General features: G+C 47.0%; 1 protein-coding gene across 3 annotated transcripts in view; it reads left to right on the top strand.

The window, feature by feature from the left end:
• Window positions 1-20,744: 20,744 nt before the first annotated feature.
• Window positions 20,745-26,132, top strand: part of ATXN2 (ataxin 2) — a 43,882-nt gene continuing 38,494 nt past the window's right edge. For 2 of the 3 annotated variants that reach the window (XM_059827454.1, XM_059827453.1), the window contains exons 1-3: window positions 20,745-20,804; window positions 21,537-21,608; window positions 21,844-21,994. In XM_059827454.1, coding sequence (XP_059683437.1) covers window positions 20,772-20,804; window positions 21,537-21,608; window positions 21,844-21,994 — 256 coding nt within the window. In that variant the 5' untranslated portion in view covers window positions 20,745-20,771. The remainder of the gene's footprint in view (window positions 20,805-21,536; window positions 21,609-21,843; window positions 21,995-26,132) is intronic. The other variant, XM_009820030.2, reaches the window with a different exon arrangement.

Below are 26,132 nucleotides of genomic sequence, written 5' to 3'. Positions count from 1 at the left end.
GCTGCAGCGGAGCTGAGCGCGCTGCCCTGCGACGGGACCCTCGCCGCTAGATGCAGCTGTTGTATCCAGTTACTGTGATCACTTAGCGCTGCCTGTTCTGCTCTGAAACCTGGCTCTGCCCAGAATCTCGGCTGGCAAAACTTTCGTATTATTTGCCCCAAAGGTACGCACATCCTGTAAGGGAAATTCGTGGACAAATCAGGGGGATTTTTTGTTGATTTTCACTTAGAATATATACCAGGCTTGATGCTCTGGGGTGGGAAGAGTTTTACGCTGGTTGGAGAAGTGACTGTCCTGGTTGCTGTGTTGCGCTCAGCAATCTGAGCGTTTAAAGGTTAATCCTTCCTTAAAAATGGTTGGGGGGGGGTCCCGCAGTTCTCTTTTCAGATCATAGTATGATCCTTTTCCGTTGTTCGAACTGCAGGAACAGCCGTGATCTTAGTCTGTAACACTGAAAATGCAGCTCTGATTTACCAGCTCCAAACTGGAACAAAGAACTAAAACCGCTAGTCCTTTATTGCTAGAAGTTGTTCTTTTTGGCCAATTGAAAGGAACAAGTTACAATAAATAGAAAGACTCTTGGAAAGTGAGTCGTTATAATCTGCTTCCTGACTTTATGGACTGGAAGTGTTGAACTTCCTCACGTTGAAATACAGGGCGCTTGCTCGTGCACTCGTTGCATCCACCGCTTGGGTTCAGAGATCTGCCCCGATCATCTGGAACGTCTCCCTTTTCTAACTTTGTAGCATGAATGTACACTAACTCTTTTCTAGCGTGTGGATTGTACAACCAGGCCTCCGCCTTCTGTGAATTATTCTAAGGACCTAGAGATGTACAACACAGCTTGCTCTCCTATAGAAACTATTTTATTTAAGATATATTTTTACACCACCTAAGATCCTCTGACCTTTTGCTGAAAGCTTGCTTGGTGTAGAACACTAAGATGCTGTACTGTATCTTGGAATTCGTTTTCAAAAAATGTGATTGAAAATTAAAAGAGCGTGCAGTATTTTTGTTTGTGTATTCAGCTGGAAGTTGAAGGAGGAGATGGCAGGGAGAGTGACAAAACATGCGACTTATTCTTTTTGAAGTCGTCTACTTGTTAACTCAAAGGCAAAGCTGTCCGAACAAGCTCTTTGTCACGTTTGGGTTGGGGGGAAGTTCGGTTCAGCTGAGCCGATACGAGCGGATAAGGGAGGGTAATTATCTCTGGCTCATGAGAAGGGGGCAGCTCAGGCAGAAAAAGCAAGAGCTTGTGGAATATTTTTGTGTTAAACCAAATTACCCCCAGTCCTTGAGTCCCCTCCAGCTTCTCCTAAAATCACCCCAGCTGGCAAGGCACCCTGCAGTGTCCCTCTGGGTGTTTAGTCACTGCTGTAGATCCACGGGGGTCCCCCGGGCTCCCGCTGGGTGAGGCTGAGGGCACCCTCCCTCGCGAGACTTCCCCCGCGGTGGGCCCGCGCTCTGTCTGGCCGCAGGGCAGAAGCAGCGCTGATGGGGCTTGAGCCCCCATGGGGCTCATGGTGAAGGGAAGGGTCCCAGCGAAGGCTGGTCTGTGACTCTTCCTTAGCCATCATCCGGACACCCGAGTGCCTGGAAAAAGCGGTGACGCTCAGACCTCTCCAGCCCATGGTCAAATTTTGACATCAGTGACACAAACAACAGGTCAGCTTTGTGGCTGATGACTCAGTATCGCCACAGTAGAAGGTTGCAGCAGCATAAAACTTCCCCCAAGCACTGGACAGCTGAGATTGGCCAAGCTCCTGCTATGATTAAAATCCTTAAAATAGACTTTAATTTTTTTTTTTTAAATCATGAAAGAAACATGCTTCCCCCCCCGCGATGAACAGCAAAGGGGTTTTGCTGTCTTTGCTGGTGCTGTGTCAGGTGCCTGGAGTGGTATCGGAGAGTGCTTTAGGATAAAGCCTGCCTTGGCACTGGCCACAGGGGCTACGTGGCGGTGATGGAGAGGAGCTGTGTCAGCAGGAGCACGAACTGGGGGGCGTGCTCTCCCTAGAGCTCTGTGGGCACCACAGGAAGGGCTGCCGGTGGTCAGCGCCTTCTATGAACTTCACTGGATCCTGCCATTCCCTCTCCGCAAAAGGTCCCTGATTTACAGGCTGGCAGAGAGGGAACAGGACAGCAAAACGACTCACAATTCTGCGTAGGTGGGCAGGATGGTAACGGTGAAAATGCCCAAGGCAGCCCAAGAGCCTCCGATGTCAGCTCTGCACCTTTGTGGCGAGAGCACCCACCTGCTCGTGCGAGGAGGTCGTAGGGGACCGCAGGAAAGGCTGCGGGGTTTAGAAGGGCCAGGGAGAAACACAGATGGAGCGGAGTGACAGCCAGAAGTTGCACGAAGCTTGGCAGAGTCCTCCGCGCTTTCAGGATGCTGAAATGATTCACTCCGGCAGCTGTTCCTGAGCGAGCGGAGGGGAGAGGCGGTTAGATGGGGTGATGGGTTGGCACGGCTTCGCGTCGGCTGGGAGAAGCAGCACCCGCAGCCGGAGGGACGGCAGGGACGGAAAGGGCCGTGTGCCCCTGCTTGGAAGGGAAACGTAGGGCAGCTTGGGGTGAGCTGGGGCTCAGCCGTCACTGCTTCGCACCAGGGATGTTCCCCATAAGCAAACAGCAAAGTCCAGATTAGCAGGAGGCAAAAGCAGCGCTGCTCAGTGGGACTTGGCTCAACGGCGAAGTGGGCTTCCCACCCGCCGCCTCCAGCACCCACAGGGTACGCGCCCAAGCTCCGGGCAGGATCTGCTGGGGTGGGAGGGGAACGCAGCACCCGTGAGACCTGCGGCCACCCAAACTCCAGCACCCCCTGATCTCTGTGCTGACGGGTTTCTGTGAGCCCTTTCGGGGCCAGCCCTGCAGCCCGCCCGGTGCAGCCCGGCTGGCCGCGGGTACGGCGGTTTGGGGTGAGATGCCTGGCTGACATCGCTCCGTTTCACACGGTTCCAGGGACTCATCAGTTTTTCAGTGGGCTAATTTGCCTCTTGGGAAGAACCTGTCCCTTAACGCCAATTAATCCCCTCCATGACACCGGCTCTGCTCTTTTAGGAGCCGAGGTCCCGGGTGAGGTGACATCTCTCTGGTTTGTGGCCTAGAAAAACCTCACACGCTGCCACTAGCAGAGCGGACATGGAGTCACCCCGCACGCAAAGGTCCGTGGGTGTCTGTCTGTCCATCCAAGCAGCTGGAGCACCCCACGGCCACGCTGTGCTCCCTGTGCCCGCGCCGCAGCCAGCCCGGGCCCCTCCGAAGGGGCACGCTGCCGTCCCACCACCCGCTCTCTGCTGCGTTTACCTTTTCACCGGAGCCCAATTCCCTGAGGCCCCGTGGAAAATTCCTGCCTTGATCTGCACCAACCGACTTGTCTGTTCTTGTTTGAGCTCTGAAAAATTCACATCAATTTCTCCTAGGCTTTTTTTTTTACCACCCCCCCCCAATTCTAACATAAATGGGCATTTTGGTCTAACAACAGTATTTTAAAGGCAGACACATCCAGCTAGTCCCGTTCTCCACGGCAGGTCCTACAGCAGGACGGTCAGCAGTGTTTGGAGGGGAGTTTTGTGTATTCGAGGGACATTTGTGTATTCGTTCTCCAGCCCGAATTCCTGCGCACATTCCCCAAGCGCTGTGCACTGGTTCACTTCAGCCTCTGAGGGGCAACAGCAAAATAGCGACAGGTTTGCTGGAAGCAGGAAGCAATTTGTGATATTTGCTTTCGTTTCAAGCCCAAGTTACAACCCCACACCTAACGCTTCCCGCTCCTGCACCACCCTTGAGCAAACATTATTTATAGCAGCAAGCAGCATTTATAGCTTTGCCCCTTCTTGACCTGGAAGTAATTGGTTAATTGACTTAGACAACAAACCTCAAGACACTCGCATGGTTTCCTTCCACCTTCTCGCAGGGAGCTGGAGAGTCAAACTCCTTCCATCCCAAGCTGGTTAAAAACATCAAACACCGCAGAGAGAGCAATATTTACTTCCCCAGCAGGAAATTGGTCCTTGTTGAACCTTCCTGGGGGCCAACAGCTCCTATAAAGCTGCTGCACCTGGGGGGGTTGCTGCCTTGCTGGCGCTGGAGCTGGCGCTGGCGCTGGCTTTGGGGTAGGTGGGGGCTCTTTGTGGAGGGATTCCTGAGCTGCGCTGAGGCTGGGAAGCAGCGGAAAGCTTTGCTGCTCGCTGGTGGGAGCCGTGCTCTGAGCGGACACACCTCAGCTCACCAGGAGACTGAGATTTTGGTCTTCTGTGCAGGTTTAGTAATGCAATGATTTTGTTGTAGAGGTTATCAGGGTTTGTGGGCTCGAGGGCAGGAGGGCGATGAGCCATCGGCTTGCTTGCGCTGCGTTAAGCGCGTGTCTTACTTCCAACCTGAGATCCCTGGGGCCGTGCTGGTCTCTGGTGCTAGGCCCTGCATTTCCTTGTCATCTGAAGGTGGCACTTCAGTGGCCGCGCTTCTCTTCTGCGCGCTGCTGAAGTGGTTGTGCTCTCAAAAGTGCTTAAGTTGAGCTGTAAAACCCCCGTGTCTGTGCTTGGGGGTGTGCAGGAGCCTGCGCTGCGCAGGGAGCTACGGGTGCTCCACCTAATACCGGTGGAGGTTGCAAAACGCTCACAAAACCCCCCTGGCTTCCCCAGACCGAGCAGTCAGGCTGCCTTCGTGCACTGAAGGAGGGCTTTTCTCGGAGGTAGATTGCAACTTAGCTGTTTTTCTTGCCTATTATCAGTGTTCCTATGTGGTGGCAGTGGCCTTGGAGGACAATGCCAGTGTAGGACGTACCTTGGTTTTCTGGATGCAAAGATGATGTTCCTGACACCCGTTAACATGCCTCTGCCTCCCAGTCTCCCTCTTCCCTCACGTCTCTATTTATATGTGACTTTGTGATATTTATTAGTCTCTATTGATGTGTGATGCTGTTAGGTGAAGAAACGTATCCTCTTGCCCTGTAAAACAGAGAGGTTTAAGCACGTGAAGGAAACCCGCCGGGGTGGGCTCCTTCTCTCTGGGGTGGGGGGAGGCCCCCGCTACCGGTGTGAGCGAGGTTCCAAGGCAACTTCATGGTCTCCGTGTCTGAGCTCTGTAAACCTAAAATAAAACCACAGGAAATCTGTTTAGCATATAAAACGTGACTAGATCTCCTAAAACAATTCCTCTACGCTACTGGTAATCTTAGTCCAAGCAGAATTCATGTAGGCTGGAGAAACTCCTAGTGCTGTTGGCTTGAATCCATGGTCTGTGTGGAGTCCCAGCTGGAAAACCTTCTGCGAGGGCTGGAGGAGCCGAGCGGGGGATGCAGCCGAGCTAGATGGGTGAGCTGGTGTTGTCCACGAGAGACAGGGATGCTGCTGCAGCCAGCGGCTCCACGCCGATGGAGGGGGAACCGGCTGGTCTCGTGCAAGCACAGCCATGCTGAGACTTTCCCCCTGCAACTGCAGGGGTTGCAGGAGGAGCAAAGAGGGCTTTTTCCAAGCAATTCTCCTTGGCAGCTTTCAAACGTACTCCGGCTTCACTGGAGCGAAGAAGAAATCCCAACTGGATCCTGCCTGCTCAGTGAAGGAGCATCAAGAGCTGAGCACAGCCCTGGAACTTGGGAGCTCCTGGCCTCTACCTCTCGCTAGCATACCCCTGCAGCTTCATCGCAAGGAGCCAAACACCTACTCTTCCTTCCAAGAAATCAACGGGGAGGAATGAACAACAGTGTAAAAGCTGAGGTTTATAGGCAGCCGCGTGGGAATGCAGGCAGCATGCTGAAATCACAGCATTTTCCTCTGCAGCTATTGGAGTCAACTGCAGAAGCGGTTAAGCGGATTAGGTATTTTTGATCATATTTGCAGCTGCGCTAGCTGTAACTGAGAGGAGAAATCCAAATGCTTCATCTTGGGAAGTGACTCTGAGCCTGGAAGGGAGCGCTCCCTCGGGACCCCGCATCTGGGCACGTGCTCAGACCCTGCCGTTCAACAGAGCTACGAGGAGCTGTCGTTCCTACAGCTGAAGTAGTGGCGCTTGGCTCCCTTGAAGACCCAGGCTCCTGTGGAAAACTCGCTGCGAGCCAGCCCGGATGCAGGGCTCTGAGCTGCAATAATGTCTCCAAAATGTCAGCTCCCACGCAGAAGGTCTACGTCTCCCAAGTGCCACAGCCTCAACGTAGAACACATTAGAAGCCCTGCCAGGTTTAGACCCAGATGCGAGAGGGGAGATCCCTCCCTGGACATCACTAAGAGGATTTCTTTAACAGTTGACTTAGCGTTGCAGTGCTTTAGCAAAGAAAACGAATTTCGCTGTATAGTTGAGTTTCGACGTCTAGCTCTCACACATTAAGTGCTGTTACAGTCCAAATAAAAATACCTGACCGCTCCCTCTGAAGCTCAACCCTGCAGAGATGCTGGCGATGCGCTGCCAGCGCTGTAGGAGGAAGCTCCCCTGTTTTTCCCTAGGGACACCTCCGATGAGCCCTTGGCCCCCGCCGCAGGCAGGATGGGCTGAGGGGGAGTATGGAATCCATTAAGCTCTTTTTCCATTCTTAAATAAAAACGTGGCCTTCTAACTAAGGAAGAAGACATCACTCCTCGACACACACACGCATTTGCCTGAAGCGCTTGGCCCTGCTTGCAGAGGCTGCCTGGGGTTCCTGTGCGGAGGGATAGGAGTCCTTTCTCCACGGATGGAGGCTCTGATAATCTCTGCACTGGAGCAGGCAGGTTCTTCCTGAAGCCAAAATCCCAGATCTGAGCCCCAGGTGTAATATGTCGGAGGAGGGGAAAAGCTCTGCATCTCACTTCCAATTTGCCGGATGATTTTAGCACGGAGTCTTAGCGAAAAAGAGAAAGAGTGCCGGAGGTAACAAATTCAACCCTTTCCAAATGCGGTCATGTGGTAGTCATCTGCCAAAAACATAAACCAAGATCATAATCCTAAATTTGTCCTTTGAATGTACCTGTGCCTGCTCTCTAGTAGTTTCCTTCTAATCCCCAGGGATTAATACTGAAGTGCATTGAAACATCTGCGGTGAAGGGGCACAGTGGAAATTCCTTGCGGGCTGGTAATAATAACTGAAAGCTGCTCTGTGAAGCAAACCTGAGGCTGACTTGGTTTTTAATGGACATCTGTCTGTAGGGGGAAAAAATGCCATGGCAACTGGCTTTCTTCTTGGCACGCCTGTCTCAGCGAAGGGACAGGGAGAAGATGGGTATTGGCGGGTCTGCGTAGCTGCGCTTGGGAAACGTGAAGGTACAGCTCGACGAGGCTGTGAGGCAAAGGTTGTTTATGCTCTGTGAGCACCAGATCTTGAGGGATTTAAGAGCTAAATCTTGGCATAATGATTGCTTTGTGTGCTGCTGCTGCTGCTTAGCAGGAGCTAGGCTGGGTTCCCCCCTCCCTTTGTAAAAATGTGAAATCTAAAAGCGTAAAGTGCTTGCTTGAAGATTGCCTGGCAGTTTGCTGGGCAGAGGTGGTGTCTCCCAGTTAGCAGCTCTGTCCCGAAACAATTTCTATGGAGCTACAGCATCGCCGTACAGGTCCTGGAGCCTTGCCACCTGAGGAAGGAAACACCCTTGTTTAGTGTCCAAGGCCAATGGAAATTGAGAGCAAGGTTCATTAAAATGTTGCTTATAGGCAAAATGAGGTCTGGCACTTCCGTACCCCTCTCCTGAGCTGCGTGGACATTAGCATTTCCCTTCATCTCCTGTTGGTTGCAGGAGAAGCAGCTGGCACGCATGGCTCAGCGGGCACGTCCGTCATCCGTGCCCTGTCTGAACCGAGCTGGAGAGGGACGCTGGTGGGCTGAGAGGAATTGGGAAGAAATCGCTATAAAAGCGCAAGTGCAGATCAACAACTGTATCTGATGGGAGCTGGTCTCTACTTGGAATCAAGATGTGAATTTAAGGGGCTGCAGGCAACGAGAAGACACTACGCAGTGACTGGGGTGGGGAGGAAAGGCAGAAGTAGGCAGCAGTTGTCCTGCCTGGTTGGTTTGGAGCTTGGGCTTTGGTTTTGCTCGGTGTTGCGTACGTAACTCCTTCTGGTTCAGCCAGCGATGTGTTCATCAGTTAAAACTGATGGCAGCTTTGCTGACGAGCTAATAATCGTCTCTGTCTGGGAAGTGCTTCTCGCATGTTAGAGTACCTGATTTGTTTTCCTAATGTCTTTCCAAGTGTTTGGAGATCCCTGTGCCCATAGCACTGGTCAGAAAGCTTTAGCCTCCAAGAAGAGGGTTAGGGATAATGGGACTCGATAACAGAAGTCTTTATGGAAGAGAAAATGCATGTGTAGAAATGCTCAGTTCTGTGAGTTTCTCTAGCAGCTGATTTTGCTTAAAATAAATGCCAAGTGCCCGTGTCGGTTGTCCCTCCGTAGGCATGCGTGTTTCATCTTGTTGAATGCTGTTGAGGATCACCCTGGGTAGCTCAAGGAAGAGAGCACAACATCTAACAGCAGGTTAGATCAAGGAAATGTTACATCACGTAGCACTTCCTGATAAGTAATGATATTATCAGACTCATTCATCTTCGTATGCAAATACAGCCTGCATATGTAGTCACAAATCTGAATGAAAATAGTAGTCTTGGAAAAGAGCAGCTCTAACCTGGAACGTGGACAGAAAGGGCAAAGCAGAGTGTGGTTCTCCATTAGAAATCGTTGCTTTTCTTTCTGGACCACAAGCAGATGACTTTGAATCCTGAACATTTCTACAGCTAGACCACTGCATCTACTCTTGTCTGTCCTTTGTCACAACCTCATTTGCAACCAAACTAGTAGCTATGATGGTAGGGAATAGCCAAAAAAGAGAGATTGATAGAGCCAAACCATAAAGTAATAGATAGAGAATACTGGGAACGGTGGGCTATCAAAGAAGAGCGGATGCAGGTAGAAGTAAAGGGAATGACGTGCTGTAACAGCAGTATAATCCCATTACGCTGGAAGTTTGGGTAGTCCGCTATAGACACGTGCTCGCAACAGAGAGGTGAGGAGCAGCATCTGTGCCGGCGGTCAGTGAAGAAGCCGGCTGCCGCTGGATTCAGAAACCAACCTGCAGGTTCTCTGGTGGTCTTTACTGCCGGAGCTATTTTAATTTGGTCACTTCTATATTTACTTTTAATGTCTTTTTTTACAAAGATGCTCGACAAACAAAAAAAGGAGGGCACAATGAAAGCCAAACAGAGCTTAACAAAACAAAGAATACATTGAAGGAGAAAACAAGTCAAACTGCAACAGCACTTGAGTCATTACGGCAGACGTGAACACGAGTCTTATTCATACACTGCCTTCTAAGCACGTAATGTTACCCCCAAATGTAGCTTAGTATGTCGGTATCACGTCTTAGAAACCATCTCTGCCCGTGGAACTTATTTCTGTATTTTTGACATCCTTGACTATCAAGGGCTCCATCTTTGCCAGCAGGACCCCACGACATGGCTAACACTTCAAAACGCTGCAGGCTCTTTAATAGTTCTTAACCTTTAGCCACATAAATAGTGACTAATTGCTGCGCATTGTAAACATTCTTAGCTGAAAAAGCATTGAAGTAATGTCCTTCAAAAAAAACCACAACCCTAATAAGCGACCTGGATATGTTATACTCGGTCTCTTATCAGACTTCCTTGTGCTTTTTCATGGTAACTTTTTCTTAAAATGCAAAGCACGCTGATGAAATGCACTATTGAGTAAGTAATCCTCGCTAGCTGTAGCTTACTTGAGTTAATTTCAAGGCATATTTTCACTCCTCAAGTTCCTTTCCTGCTGCATTTCCCCTAATGTGGTAGCACTTGGAGGCCCTCCGCTTGAGGTCCAGTAGGACCAACCAAAAGATAGAGAAGACCTTAAACAGTACCCTGAACAGTTTAGTTAAATGCAGGGTTTTCTAGGCTAGTGGATTTTACGGGTGTATATATATATTAAAAAAGGTCTTTTCTTAGGTAATGTTAATTATCCCATCATGTGCAGTGAAACAGACTTCTGCTTTTACAGTAAACGGTCCTAAAATTTGTGCCAGTGGTAGTGTGAGCTGTTTTCAGCTCTGCAGGTGCTAGCGTCTCCTACAGAAACTCTTGGTCTGCAGAAATCCTCGATATCCATCTCTCTCGGTTGTGTGGCTGGGAAATAGCAGTGTGTCTTGTGAGTTCACCAAAGTGATTGAAAAATGCAGTTTCCTTAAAACCACTGGCTCTGTTTAGGGCAAGTATTTTCAATGGAAAAATTCTTTTGTGCTGAGCCCATTTCAGCTTGGTATCTGTCATCTAGCTAATAACGTGTTAACCACAAGGTTATTTGGGCCTGTAAGGTGAAACAAAACAAGCAGTTTAACAGTCAAAAGTGTAGGGAAAAATGCTAATTTAAGCAAGCTGTTAAATATTTGTTATCTTTTTACCATTGTGTGTTGCCACCCACAACTCTTCCAACTGCATGGGAAAGCTGTTGCTTTAGAAGCAAGGTGTATAAATAATGTCTGCCTAAGAGCACCGCTCCTTTTTATTACATTTGAATCCTGGGGGATTTCTAGAGCATTTCTATGAATAGATTGAACTCTGAGCATTTTGAGTAACCGTGGCTATAAATCAATTTAGCTGTTGGTTTTCAAGTTACATCTGCTCTTACTAATCCTGTACGTACACAGATTTTTAAGAGGACAGACCAGACTTTATTTTTACGTATTGCTATGAGTTGGTGAAACCACCGCTCTGCGTAAAGCGGGTACCACGAACGCTGCAGAGCCGAATAGTCGCCGCGCCTCAGATTTCTGCGGGAAGCCTGGCGAAGGCGGATGGGTAACAACACTGAGCGATGCGAGAACTGGCATCTTGGGCTGAAATACTCTGTCGGTGCAATGCAAATTTTAATTACTTTGGACTGCAGCAATTTGGGGGGGAAAAAAACCCGCAAAACAAAGCTGTAATACCGAGCGGCTGTCAGCGAGGAATGCGGCAATCCCTTCGGCCCCATCTTGCTTTCCTGCAGCTGGCTCCTGGAGCAGGAGGGCAATGGGATTTAGGTGTTTACTGGCCATAGTTCGGTATCTGTGCGGTTTAAGACAGGAGCCGGTCTGCAGCTTTGCTGGCGAGCACGGGGCCGGGGTTCTCCATTTCGCCTTTCACAGCTAGTCGGCGGCTCGGCCATTTTTTCTAAAAAATTTCGGTGCCCCTCCGTGCCCGGTTTCTTTTGAACGATGCGCTGCCGGGCCGGGCCCGCCGCCCTCCCGAGGCCGCCCGCCCAATCCTCCCCGCTGGCGGCCCCGGGGGAGGGCGAGCGGGGCCTCGGCGGGGCCGGGCGGGGCCAACCCCGGCAGCCTCTGCCCCGGTCAGGCCTCGGCCTGCGGGCCGGCCCGGAGAGGAGGCCGCGGCCCAGGGGCCCGCGCCGCCGGGCGAGGGGGAACGCTCCCCTCAGGGGCCGGGGCCTGCGGGCCGCCCTCCCGCCCTCCCTGCCCGCAGCGGCCGCGCCGGGGGCGTCCGCCCGGCTGGCACAGGCTCGGGTCTGCCCCTGCGGCTACGGCGGGCGAGGGGGGGAGGCGCGGGCGGGCTGTGAGGACGGGGGAGCTGCGCCCGCGGGGGCCTCACGGCACCGCCGGGCCCGTCGCGTCCCCTCAGCGGGGCCGGGGCTGCGGCGGGAGCTGCCGCCGTCCCGCGCCGCCGCCTCACGTGTCCCCCTCCCCTCCCCGCCTCCCGCCTCCGCCCCTTCACCCGCCGCAGCACCGCCGCGGCGCCCTCCGACTTCCCGTAAAGAGTCCGCGCCCGCCGCTCGCTCCGGCGCCGCCGCCTCGCCGCCCCCCGCCCCGCCGCCGCCGCAGGGGTGCCCGAGCAGGCGGCGGGGGTGCCCGCCGCGCCCCTCCGCCCCGCCGTTCCCCTCACCCGCCGGCTCGGTCCGACCTCCCCTCCCCACCTCCCCCCCCCCCCCCCCCGCTCCGCGGATCCCTCCGCGCCGCGCTCCGCTCCCTCCGCCCCGCTCGCACTGTTTGGGAGCAACCGGCCGAGCCAGCGGCGCCCCGGCCCCGCCAGCGCAGCGAGGCCCTGCGGACCGGTCCTCGCCCAGCCCCGGCGCGCACCCCCGGCCCTCTCCCCTCTCGTCATGTCCCTCAAGCAAGCGGCGGCGGCGGCGCAGGCCGCCGGCAACAACCGCAAGCCCCCCGGCGGCGGCGGCCCCGGCCTCCCGTCAGCCGCGGGCGGCGGGAGGCAGAACATGGGCAGGTGGGTGCGCGGCGGCGGCGGCGGGCCCGGCCTTGGCCCCGGCGCGGGGAGCCCGGCGCGGGCGCCGCTCCCCCTCCCCCGTCGCCACCCCCCTCCGCACCGGCCTCCATGGGCGGCGGCGCGGCCGGGAGGGGGAGCGGGGCCTGCTGCACGGCGGGGGACGCGGCGCGGCCCGGCCCGGCCCGGCGCGGGGGGCTCCGCCCGGCGGGGCGGGAGCCGGCATGGCGGCGGGCGGGGCGCAGGCAGGCCTGCCGAGGGGCCCGCCGGTTCCGCAGTGCCGCTGAGGCGAGGCCGCCGGGCCAGGCCGCGGCCGGTGCCCTTCAGGCGGCCGGGGACGGCGGAGGGCACGGCGGGACCTCCATTTTCCGCGACGGGGCGGCGGGCGAAGCCCCCCGCGCGGCCCGCGGCGGGGGGGCGAGGGGCGCCGCTTCCCCCGGGCCAACGTGACCCGCCTGCTGAGGAGGCGGCGGCGGGGGGCGGCGGGGGCGAGGCGCCGGAGCCGGCGGCCGCACGTGCGCGGGGGGACGGCGCGGGAAGGTGCTGGCCGCGATGGCGGCGGCCCCGGGGCCGGGGGGCTGTCCCGGGCGGGGAGGGGGCGGCGTTCCTGCCTTGTGGGAGTCGGCGGGGGCCCGCCTGCGGCGGAGCACCGCCGCCTCACCGGGCTTTATTTATTTTAATACATACGCATACGTGGTTTTTTTTTTTTTTTTTTTTTCAGTTAAATCGCACTAACATTCTCGCGGGAAGGGAGGCCGCGGCGGCGCCCGGTGGCCTGGGCGGTGGATGGCGGTTCCCAGCGGGGCTTGGCTGTTCCGCAGATTTGGGGGGCGAGGGCGCGGGGTTGGTAGTGCGGCAGAGTCGGGTTCCCCTCCCCGCATCCCCCCCTCCCCAGCCAGCCTCTGCTGTCTCATCCCGCCTCTGGAAGAGGGATCCCGCTCCTGCTCGGAGAGCGTTAGCTGTACAGATTCACACGTATTTGAGAGGGAGGAGGGGGAAAAAAAAAAATAAACTTCCTAGCGTTGTGAATTTCTCCAGTGCCGTGGGGGTCATAACAAACAATCAAAGCAGGACGGTAACAGTTTTGAAGGTCATAGTTGCTCAGAGGAGTTTCATTTCAAGTTTTATTCATCTTGCTCTTTAACTTGACTTTTCTTCTTACTCAGTTTTGTGCATTGGCAATAAAACAGAATTTACAGCGGTCCCATTGTTGGATGTCACTGGAAATAGGGTTTTACTTTGTTACCAGGCTGTGGAACTGGAAGTGGAAAAGCTTTGGTAGGCTTGAAGAGGACAAAATAAACTTAAATAATAACAATAATACCTCAGCACTTCATTGCAATGATTTACTAGTTTTTACATATGGCTGTTTAGATGTAACGTGATGTTTCCTGTGCATTGCTAAACAGTTATCCCTGCCAACACAGAGCGGCACTGTAGAGGTTAACGTGAAGGGCAACAAAACCTACAGCTTTTTTTTTTTTTTCAAAATTCAGTATGATGGTGAGCACTTGTCTCTGTAGATGAGGGGATGCAAGCGTCAATTTTTCTCCCAAGTTTTAAGATTTAAGCCACTGGATTTCTCCTACCAGTGTTGCCTTTCTAGTTTTGTTGCATAAATTCCACTTCAGAACTCCTTAGGGAGTTCTAGTGGGGCTGCTGAACAACTGACAGGCTCCCTCAGAGGTGTTCATGCTCTGTTTTTTTGTTCATCGATTTTTCAAGTTGCTTCTGAATGAAGGGTCTGTAAAATCCCAGCCCCTGGGCCGATGGAGCCCCGTGGAACACCTTCAGAGAACTTCTCCTATTGCTGTCCTAAAGAAAGGTCTTGTCTTTCTGGGAGTACAGATTCAAAGCTGGTTCATGCTACAAATCTGTTCCTGTAAATGAAAAGCTAAGTGGCTTTTCTGTTCGAAAAATAAAATTGTTTTTTTAGCTGGCCTGCATCTTGGTTTTAATTGAAGCATTATATTATTTAATAGAAACTTAAACATCTCCAGTTTATGCCAAGCGTTCTTCCCAGCAGCTCATTTCCCTGCAGCACTAGCATTCTCTTATCTTCTTGAGATGCAAAAGAATGTTACTTTTCGTGGCTAAGTTGCTCTTAAAGACTTAGGTTTGGGTAGAAAGCTTGTTGATGGTCAACCGTTCTGGACCTAATTTTCTGCTGTGTGTTTATTACTGTAAGACTTAATTGGGCTAAGCACCTGGTCCTTCCACCTCTGGTAGTGAGTGGAGGGTTAGCTTTGCTGGCTACGTTTGTTTTCATGGTTTCATAATGATGGATATATGTATTTCATCTTAGAAAAGGTAAAATCTTGTGTGAGCAAGTAAGACATTCCAGTATTTGTTTTCAGGGTATTAGTCATCCCTTTCACATAAGGGGAAGAAGTCCCAAATGAAGGTATCTTTAAAGGTGTTCAAGAAAAGCAAATGAGAAGGAATAATACCATTTTTTTACAAAGAGGCACTAAGTGAAATGCTATGTTTGTTTAATAGCAACTGCATGTGCAATATGGCAGATGGGAAATCGGGCTGTAGGGGAGATGCCAATAGCACGTTGAACTGTAGTTGGAGAAAACATGGACCTCGTACGCAAACCTGCTGGCTGCGCTAGTCAAAACATTGTCTAATATCTACTTTTTGTGGTTTACTTCAGTTTTGCCCTTATGCAAGCACAGGAAGGTTAGGTGTCCTGTGATTGAACGTTGCATCTGTCCCAGCAGTCCTTCAAGCACTGCATCCTTTTTTGGTATCAATTTTTCCCCATTGTTATTTTGTCTTAAGGCAAAAGACCTCAGACTCAGGTTTTGGATGATTATATGTCTAGTTACAATTGTGGCAGAAGGTCTTTTTCCTTTTTATTTGGTAACTTTCTTGCCTAACTGGACTTGGGAGTCTTTTAAGAATACCGTAAGTTACTGTCTTTTATAAATGGCTTTGCCCATTAAAAAGTTAGGACTGAAACAACCCCATGTTGCATAGCTTGCTTTTGAGACTTAACGCTTCTTGCCTACTCTTACTTTCCTTTTTCCTTGACAGCCTTTTTTATTAGCCTAACTAAAGGCTTAAGTAAAGGGCAGAAGAGAGGTGTCCGTTCTGTTCAGACAGAAGTAATCGGGAATATTGAGTGCTGAGGCTCTCTGATGCAATGGAAGTGACTGTTCTGGAGGTTTGATCACACGTGCCATTCAGAGTTTTTCTAGTTTGTTCTAACATCTTTGTGTGTGTCGGTTTTAATGCAACCGTGCTAAACTGCTGAGCAAAAGGGATGGATAACGTGCAGGTCTCTTTCCTTATCGCTGTTAATGCATTTTGGTATGATATTATATACCCGCTTTTCAGTAAGTTTTAATTTTGCAACTGATTCATGGCAATGTATATGAAGAAGGTTCTTCAGTGACTATCAACAGGTTACAGATGTATGCTGGGTCAGACCTGAGTCAGGTTACTTACATATCCAGACGCTGCACAAGTTGTCATCTTGTAAGAAGACAGGAGTTGACATTATTAATGTCAGTATTGGGGAAAAGCTACAGCAAACAATGCTGCAGGACTTCTTGTATAATCTTAATTTGATGGCTTCGATTAATTTGATTTACATAGACAAATACTGCACTTAAAACTTCATACTTCGGATTTCTCCCTTAGAAGAAAGCTTTACCAGCTCTCTGCACTTGTACTGAAAGTTCTTTAGGGTAGCCTGTAAATTTGTTTTCAAAGCTGTAGTATTGTCAGCCAGTGCTCCAGAAACATATATTCACTCTGTTAAATTCACCCGTCTTTGTAGTCGCACTTCTGCTCTAGACATTAATTGCAGCATGGTTGCATTTGTTTCTTAGTCTCAAAGTGAAGGTGCTGCTGGAGAGAAAACCCAAGACTTTCTTTCACATCCTGGAAAGGCTTGTGTCCTTTGCATTAGTTTTCACTTAACTGGAAAAATATAAATGCGTGACCTTGTTTTGCTTATGCAAACGCTCTACTTGGCATGTAAACATTAGGGTGGGAGGTGAGGGATGCTGAGGAATAGGATAGTAAATGCTCATAAAAATAGAAAAAAATTTGCAAATTGCTGCTGGGGAAAAATGTTTATTGTGCAGCATTTGGGATTAAGCCCTTATGGAGACTTTCACTCTTAACGTGTAACTGCTGGCCTGCAATGAGTTGGCTACTACGTTTAATTGCTTGGTCGTTACTTTGTCTGGTGCAGCGTTTTTCTGACTTTGCTTTGGGGTAGCAAAGTCACAAAGGGTTTACAAGTTGGATTTGCCAGGCTGCTGTGCCTTCTCCCAGACTTACCTTTAATCCAGTTCCTGCAATACAAAATGTATTTTTTTTTATTTACCATGCTTATTGTAATCAAGATGTGGTTTTAGGTAGTAGTGCCAAATTGCTGCTGACCCTTCTAGTTTCCCCATCCCCATTTCTTAGCATTACTCTGCCGTTTTAAGTTGTGGTAAACTTCTGGCAAAGACCATCTACTTCTGCTTTTGTAAAGGTCCTAGTTTTTTTTCATATGATGCGTCAAAGATGTGTCAGAAGGTAGTTTGAACTTGAGTCTTCACCTGTTGGAATATAAACATCAAGTTGATGGCCTCGATTTTAGCAGAAGATACACCCAGTTTGGATTGAATTGTAGCACTGGCAGAATTGATGAATGCCTTTCCTTTTTTCTAATGGTTTGTGTTTAACGGTTGTGGCTGGAAAACAAGAAGTCAGGTCTGCGAAGAGATCTGTTAGGTCAGAATAGCATATAGAATTTCTGCAATAAGCTTAACTCTTGGTCTGATGTAGAAGTTAGGACCTCTTGCCAATATGGATGCGCACAATCAGATTGTTTCTTAAAGAGATGTGGGTAGGAACAGTAATTTGGGAAATGTGGTGAGAGATGGGCAATCTAGAACAGGTTGATGCTTAAAGGGAATACTCCAGACTTTCTGACCGGTCTAGCAACCCAGTTATTTAAGTGCTAAGAATACTTGTCACTAAAAATGGGAGTGCTTTCTATTTCAAAGACACCAAACTCTTTCACTTTTGAGCATTTCTATAGCTGATGTAGGAAGGAGTGTCTTCTAAAATCTTTGAAACCAACAGAGGGAACTGGTGAAATTGTTTGACTTCGGCCATGTTCTTCGGAAGACCATGTTGTTGATGCTTTTGATTGTAATAAAAGGAAAAATCAGAACTAGACTGTAACTCTCGTCTGTTTGGGTGTTTCACATCTGGTGAAATGACTTTCAGAAAGAAGGGGATCATTCATCTGAATATTATGCAAAAATTACGTTCCAGGTTCACGAAGGGCTCACTCCAGCACCGTGCTATAGGTAGCCATTTGACAAATGGCAGGCTTAGCAAATGGTGAGACTTGCTTGTCTCCAGAGCAAGCCTGAAGTTGTAGCGCTGCCTTATGGAAAGTTAAGACTGATAGGTTATTAAATAAAGGCTATTTGCGTTAGGTTTTTTACATGAGATTAGTACTCTGCAAGTATTCCGAAAATGTCAGCTAGACATCTGAAATCTGCAGTTATTGCCAATCACAAATGTCATCAGTGTGTGCGAGGCTGTATGAGACTGCATTACTGTTTCAGAAGCTTGTTTTCTGAAACGAGTCAGGTGATAGTTTAGTGGTTTTTTATTTTTTCCTCATTAAGGCCTTTCATTGTTCTCTGATGGACTTGCTTGTTTCTGCAGAATTTATTGGGGGGATATTTATGTTCGTTGGGAGAAGTTCCTTTGAATCTTGACTAACTCATGAGCCCTGTTTATAAGGGCGTGTTGTTTTGAGAGCAAGGTTGTATTCAACCACAGCATAGCGTTTTCAAAAGCACTTGAATGCAGCTGACATTCAGTTGGGTTTAGATTTCAATGTTGTTTGGACGTTTTGAAATGTAGACATGATTCTTTGGGTCTCTTTAATTAAATGGTTGTGTGTCTGTAAGGTGGGTCTATTTAAAAAATTGATTTTTTTTTTTTTTTTAATAGAACAGAAGACTTCATTTTGCCTCACATTACGGTGTGCACTCCTAATGTCATCGTGATCCAAATCTAAATCGCTATGAGAAATATTTGAAACTAGGACTTCTTGGTACAGGGAAGTAACTTTGAAATAAGGCACACCAGTGGAGTTGAAGAATTGCCGCTGTTGCGGCCTTGCTGGCTGCAGGGAGGTGGAGGGCACAGACTTACATCTCGGTTGCAAGATATTAGGAGCATGCAGGTTAATTTAAAAGCTTTATGAGGTGTCCCAAGTGCCACACATTGACAGATTTGCATTAAAAGTAGTTAGTGTTTTTGAGGGGATGGACAGACTTAATTAGTTTCACTTGCTGGCTTGTGCTAATAGCGATGAGCAAGCTCTGTAGGCAGGGCCTTACAATCAGGGCTCCTCTGTAGCCTGCAGCGTGGGTCAGTTATTTGGGTGGCCCTTTATCGGACGGACAGTGAGGATGCACTGAGCCTCTAGTCTTAGAGAAGGGACTCTGCTAAGTAGGGATTGGGCCTGAAAGCGGGTTTCGGTTTTGTGTGCCAATGAGTTTTGGAATTTGCTTTAGTTACAGGATTCTGCTTAAGAGAGAGTATTTTTGGATTTTCATAATGACATAGGCTTAGTATTTTCTTCATTTTGTCCTTTAATGTATTGTAGGTAACCCTCTTGCCTACTAACCAATGTTGCTTGTAGGTCTGTAGTTTGGAGGATAATGCTGTGGGCCCTGTAGTTGTCAAGTTCTGCTCTAGGGGAGTGCTGTTTTTCTCTGATCCCATTCTCAACACTAAATTAAGATGGATTTTTGAATTCTTACTTGTTAAGAAATTGGTTAATTTCAGCAGTTCTTCTTTTAATCATATCCCATGTATGTGTTTAATTTCAGAGGTCGCAGCAGTGGCAAAGGACCGCCTCAGCCTACAGTAAGTATGTTTTATCACTTCTAGACATGAGGAAACAACTTCCCTACATTGAACCCAAGTATCAACGTAAGAATAGCAGATACTTGAATATTCTCTCAATTTTTTCCTCTCGATACCTTGATGAATATTTTAGTCTGAGATATGCCTTTCTAAAGATGTAGCATCTTGCATTCATTTAAGTCTCCTGGGAGGGTGAAGGGGGAAAGGGTCACTTAAACTTTTGACTACACTAATACAAATCTTCTGCATTTCCTTGCAGTTACAGTTGTAGATACAGATAACATTTAACTTAAGGCAATGCTTTTGAATTAGTTCCTCTCTGAAGACTCTAACATTGGCTTCTCCCTTAAACAGGTGCCAGTGAGATAGCATTTAGTTAAATAAACGCAACAATTTTGTTTAGCTTTATTATAAACTAGCTAACCCAGTACTATCAGTAACCTGAATGTGTAGCTTTAGTTATTGTCGAGGAGATCTATTGTTGAAGTATAGGTGTGGCTTGACTTGTAGAACATAACTTTATCAAAGCTAAAGATGTGGATCTCGGTGTAAAGAGTGGATCTTTGAACTACACTAATCAAATATTTGCTAATTTGTTATTGGCCTGGTTTTCAAAGATGACTAATTTTGGGGAATGGGGCAGAAGTAGGAAGGTTTAAAAGGACTACAGTTTACTTACATAAATGTTTATTGAAGATGTCAAGACTCTTCAGTAAAAATAAAGAAGCTTTGAGGAAGAGGGTGAAAAAGGTCATATGCAAACACTAAGCATCATAAAAGTGTTAGTCTTTATGTCTGCCATACTGAGTGTTGAGCATAGGAGCGTCCTTAAACATGTCTTTTCAGACCAGAGAGCGTGGCTAACACGCAGGAGTAAGTGGATTAAGTAGCTGACAGTTTAAAAGATACGTTGTCAGATAAAAAGCTCAAAATATGGTGAGGTCCTTGCGTGTTTCAGCATCTCTTGTTTCACAAGCATGAAGTTGACAAGGGGAGATACGAGATGTTGCAACAAAACACAGACATCTTCACCACTTCATGTATGCTTATGTGAGCCTGCATCTAGCAACCTGGGTGATACTTGCTCAGCTCTCCTAGTGTAGGATCTCAGATTCTGACAGTGCAGTGGATTACTTTTGACTAATTTTATGATAGGTTTTGTAGCTCTTTGGCGCTCCATGATTTGATGGCTTTAGCTTCTGTTAATGCATGTAATCAGGTCTGTTAGATGAAAAGATGTAATTCAGCAGGCCCTGAAAGCACCTTTTTACTTCTACAGCAGTTGAAGTACCTTATCCTGTTGATAGCTCTTAAACCAGAGAGGGATGTTAGCAGGGCTTTTTCAGTTAGGAGTCTGTGCATACGAGCTTCAGCGAACCAGCAAAGGAATTTCCTTATTGAATGACATTAGGGACACTCAGTAATGTTTATCTTGTTTGGAAGGGTGTTCGTATCTTTAATTGATGAGAGAAAGGGGTAAGGGTCCTTTGGAAATCTCATCTGACCTAAGTTCTGTGTATATTGGCTGAGTGAGGTTTTGGACCAGTGTTGCTAGGACCTAGTATGTACTGATGAAAGCCTGTGTTATTTTGGCACGCTGGCTTTTTGAATTGTTACAAATGTTTCTCATATATTCATGACAACGACTTTTTTATTTTTCAGATTTCTTTTGATGGCATCTATGCAAACATGAGAATGGTTCACATACTTACATCAGTTGTTGTAAGTCTTCATATTTGGAAGGAGGGTAAACAGTTTCTATGGTGACGTAGAATTGTAAACTAGTCCGCTAATTGTAATATAATGGAGTGAATATTAAAATTTAACAGTAGGCATCTTTTGCCAAGGTTGAACTTTAAAGAATCCCAGTAATAGCTATTCTGTATTTTTTGGCTTGGAAAGGTTCGAATACAATTTGCAGAGGTATAGCAAATTTCTTAGGTGCAGTGGTCATATGTTGAATTTTCGGTCTTTAGAGAGGTTATGGATAAATAAAATGAGTCTGTGTGCAGGGAATGGAAGCCTTTCTCCCCAAATTTTAAGGGAAGTCTTGACATGCCAAAATTTAGTAAGGCAGACTATCCCACATCTGGTAGAGTCCAGGATAAGCCTTCATCCTTATTTGTACCCACACATATGCACAGATTTTGGTTTTGCACAAAAACTTGTTTGTGTGCATAACTGGTCAAGAGTCTTGTGAGTACCAAATACACTTCTGTGAGTACCTTTAAATCCCTTCAGAACAAATTTTGGTACATGCCCAGCTGTTTGCATCTGCAGAACACAGTGGTGTATTTATAAATGGGCAAATGTTGAATGAGTAGATTTGACTAAAAACTGAGCTGTATTTTTACACATTGTACTTCTGTAAAAAAAAAAATCTTTGAGAAAATCACTCAAATGTCGTTTGTCAGGCTGTTAGAAAGCTGTGTTTTCATTTTTCTTGCATTCTAGGGATCCAAATGTGAAGTACAGGTGAAAAATGGTGGTATATATGAAGGAGTTTTTAAAACCTACAGTCCTAAGGTAATTGTTTTCATTTTGACTCTTCCCTGTTTTAAAAGATCCTAACACTGAATAATCAATGTTTGATTAACATTTGCATATTTATTATGAATTATTTTGACTATTTATGTCTAGGTTTACACAAGCAGATTAATTTTTGCAAGCTATTGTAAATGTCTGGTTTTTGCAAGTATGTGGTGTTATCGAGTAGCTTATTGTGCGTTAAGTTAGTGTATTCTTTTTATATCTCTAATAGTGTGATTTAGTGCTTGATGCTGCTCATCGGAAAACTGCAGAATCCAGTTTGGGGCCAAAACGTGAAGACATACTAGAGAGTATCTTGTTCAAGTCTTCAGATTTTGTTATGGTGCATTTTAAGGATATGGATACCAATTATGCGAGAAGAGGTATACTTGTTTTTAAAGTTGTCTATATCTTAAGATCATAAGTGAAGATTGTCAAAGAAGGTGCTTTAGTATCCAAAAACAAAAGTTCACATTTAGACTCTTAATTCCTAATGAGTGTGGAACATCCAAATATCCCATTAAAGTCAATGGAATGCTCAGCACCACCCGAAAACAGACATTTATCAAAATTTTAAAAATGGATTGCAGAACCTTTGTGAGGGCACGCTGCTTTGAGCGGCTGTTTTAGGTGTCTGGAAAGGAAATCCTTACGGGTGTTACAAAACATTTTACAGATTTTGTGGGAAGTTGTGGGTTGGTGTGGTTTTTTTGTAAATGCCTTTCTAAATTAGTCTATTAAATGTTTTATGAGAATCCATGAATACACAAATTCTTTATTAAAAGATTATTGTTCAGAGTTGGTGTATATATAAAGCCTATATTTAGTTAAGTAACTTTTGTCTCTAAACATGCATTCATATAAATATTCTAAAAATACTACTGCAAACGGAGCTAAAAATTCTTTAGGAAAATCCACTATTTGTGTTTGTAACTTCTGATTTACTACTTGTAGATCTGTAGGTAAGGCTCTCCAAAATACAGAAGAACCTAGTGAGATGGCAGGCAAGTGGTCTTAAAAATCTTGAAGATGTGGCTTGAAACTGTCAGAATTAAATGATTTTACAGGCAGTGAGGCAGTCTTCTTACTTTCTCTTTTAATGTCTGACCTCCAAGACCCTAATTATTTTTCTGGAACCTAAGAGGCTGCAAGTCAGGCAGCTCTAGTTCCTTTGCAGATTTTTTTTTTTTTGGGGTGGCAAATCTCAAGGGTTTTTATACTTATGTTCCTGATTTGCTGGGCTAAGGCATAAAAGCGAACACAGAGCTTTCTGTGCCATGGAATGAAATTGCATATGTGTTAATTTTCAGGTTGATCGACGACTGTCGCTGGGAGCTAGTGGTTATTGTAAGGCACATGCTTTATTCCCATGTAGCAGTGACTTAGAGATACGTAGGGACTGGTGGACATTTAATGAGATCTTTCTCTTTTCACCTTGTGTTTGTATGTGCATATGTTCTTGCCTGATTTAAAGCTGAAGAATGAGAGGCTTGTTGTTTCAAGGAATTTGCTTTTCCCAGAAGAAGATGCATAATGTCAGAGCAAATGTGGCATTGAAATGCAAATAAGTTCCAGGTTCTGGATGGGACTTTGAATTTAAATTACACGAGAGCCGTTTTGCAATGGGTCTGCTATGAACATCACTTTAATGTAAATGTAAACTGGGCTCTCCATTACCCAATCTTTATAGATTTTGAGCAGGCGGAATGAAGGATATACTACTATTTCTAGGAATAATTACTCAGTGGAAGTTTTCTAGAAGGAAATTACTGCTTCGGGTTGAACAGTCGCTCAGTTCGCTTTATTAGGTGGAATGTCTTTGAATCGAAATCTCTTAAGTAGCTGGAGAGGAGAGCTGAAATAAAGCTGCAGAGACTTGGAGCAAGATGAACTGGAAGGCTGCAAAACTCGATAACTCATAGTGGGTAAATTAATCTGCTTTCCATTTTGTGTCAAAAATGTGTTATCTTGAAATGACACCTGAAAGTGTAAGTCAGTCTGATCAGACCTGCAAATTAGAGCAATGAAGGGCTTTCTGCTTCTTGGGAAATTAAATAAGTAAGGATTCAAAAGAATGGAAGAGTATGAACGTGCATGCAGGAGCTGCTGGCCTTTTGTTCTTCTAAATAAACCCAGATCTTCATGGTACCGAGTAAGATAAGCCTGTGTGAGTCACAGTAAAAACTGAGTCTGAACTCCTAGGTGAGGAGATGGTGCTCCTTGTCACGTTTGTATTGGGAGTGGCTACTGTCTGGTGCTCAGAGAAGTTTGACAGTGTTGTACTTGCCCAGGAACAAATATTTTTAAATTGCCTCAATGTTTTTTGTCTTTCACACACAAGTTAGTAGGCAATTTGGACATACTTGGCTGGAAAGGCAGCTTGCTCTCATTTCTTTAAAAATGTAGTCAAGCAAAAGGGCACTTCACAAGCACTCTGTTGCAATAGGAGAGGCTTACCTAGAGTAGGGTTTGCTGGGGTCTGTGTACGTAGTTTCTCCTACCCCTTGGGAGACTACTAGAGTTTTGAGGAGGCCTTGAAGTAAACTTAATTTCTGCAAAAGGTACTGTTTTGGAAATTTTTGGTTTCCTGGTTCAGTATAAGTATCTGGAGTTCCATGGATTTTTATTCTGGCATTTGCTTCTCTGCTGAGCTGGAGGAGTGTGGACAAATGGTGGTCCTGACTCTGTGGGTCTTGATCTTCTGCCTTACCCTCAGACTTGAATAGCAGAGGTGTTAGCTTCATTGTCTGCCTGTCTGACCAAGTCAGACAGAAGAGACTGGAAGAGGACTGGAAAAGAGCAGCAGCTGGGGAGGAAGGGAATGGGATGGATTCTCCTTTCAGAGGCATGGAAAATACAGTTGTCTCTGAAGGAACCATCTGAAATAGTCTGCCAAGCACCTTTCATTGCTATCATACTTGTGCAGCTTTGGAGCAGTGAGCTGATAATTCATCCTGCAGCTACGTCAGTGGTGTGAGTGCAGGGGAGGTAACGACAGTATAGGCTTGGGGTGAGTGAAACCACCCCGTTTGGAGGCAGCAGTCTTAGATTTGCTTGTGCCAAGCATGACATTGCACCTTTAGATGGAGAAAGCATGGTGCCTGCCCAGATTGTAGAAATTGGAAGGGATGGGAGAAAAAATAGTAGGTCTGCGTGGATCGGGACGTTCTAACAGTTTATGTTTAAAAAAGAAATCTGTCCCTACTTCCTGGGCTCTTATTTGCAACTCTGTCAGCCTGCATAGGCCTTCGTGCTTGTGTAGATTCCTGTTGGGCTTCAGAAGGAATGGAGGGGAGTAATGTGAAGGTCTCTCACTGTGGAATTAGGGCTTTCTGCAGTACAGGCAGGCTGATGAATGAAACATGCATTGGAAAACTCAGGTGAAATTGAAAGGGGGATGATGGATACAATCCAGACTATTCTGTCTGCATTTAAAGAGGCACAGGCACTGTCTTCTGCATGTGGTAGTGGAAATCAGCAGCTAAAAATCCTCTCTAATGTGCGAGTTGAAATCCTTGGCTGTACGTTAGCCTGTAACATCTTTCAGCTTCACCTTCTGAGGCAAAGGTGAAGTGCCTAGATCTCGTAGTTGCTAGATTACTTGGGCTGCATGATTGAAATAGGAGGGTGTATTTCTCCTGTGTCCTACAGAACGAGCTCCTAGCAGTGTTTCCTGTAGTCTTAAACACTGACCAGTTGACAGTGCTGGTTTGCATATGATTCAAATTTGAGTAAGGCTTCAGAGTTGCTTTCTTGGCTTCTCTTTAAAGACAAGGCAATTCAACATTGTAACTACTGTTAAAGTAAAAGGTTTCTACAATGTTTTTATTGTTTTTTGGCACTGTTACTGCACTCTGAGAAAAATACTACAAATCCAATGAAAAAAGGCAGAAGAGAATTGGCTATTTAAGTTTTTCCTTGAATTAGCAATGAAAGTGGCATCCTTCCAGAGAAAGTGTTGCAAGGGGAATAGCAGTAGGCATATTATGAACAAAGGAAGGAAACGTTGGCTCTCCAAAGCTGGTGGTAACTGGTTTTAATGTTTCAAATCAGTAGTAAGTAGTTACAAAACAAACGAGAGCTAGTAAGAAACCTTTAAGATGAAACCTCAGTATTCTTTGGGCCATGCTAAACTTGATCGAAGCTTGCATTGTGCAGCGTGAACACCTTTGGCACATAATGCCGATTGGTTTAATAGCATTTGAACTGCAGAGTTGCACTTAATTGCATATTTGTGCTCTTCACCATTAGTAGCTCAAAACATGTTTGTGAAAACGAGCATGTTAAACACTGAAACTAATTAAACCCGGACTCTTAATTGCTCTATTCTGGCAATTTTTTCTTTAACTCATTTAATAGCACATACTTGAAGAATTTGTCCAAGCTGAGTTTTTCTCAGAATGTGTATATTTAATTTGCCTTTACTTAATGTGAATTTCTGTTGCATAGAATTGTCCTTGGGATTTTTTTTCCGGTTAGCAGGCGAGGTCTTTGATATCAAACATCTTTGCTTAGGAGATG

The sequence above is a fragment of the Gavia stellata genome, chromosome 21 (genome assembly GCF_030936135.1).
Source record: "Gavia stellata isolate bGavSte3 chromosome 21, bGavSte3.hap2, whole genome shotgun sequence".
Classification (NCBI taxonomy): domain Eukaryota; kingdom Metazoa; phylum Chordata; class Aves; order Gaviiformes; family Gaviidae; genus Gavia; species Gavia stellata.
The sequence above is the reverse complement of the archived record's forward strand: the minus strand, read 5'-3'. Positions and strand labels throughout refer to the sequence as shown.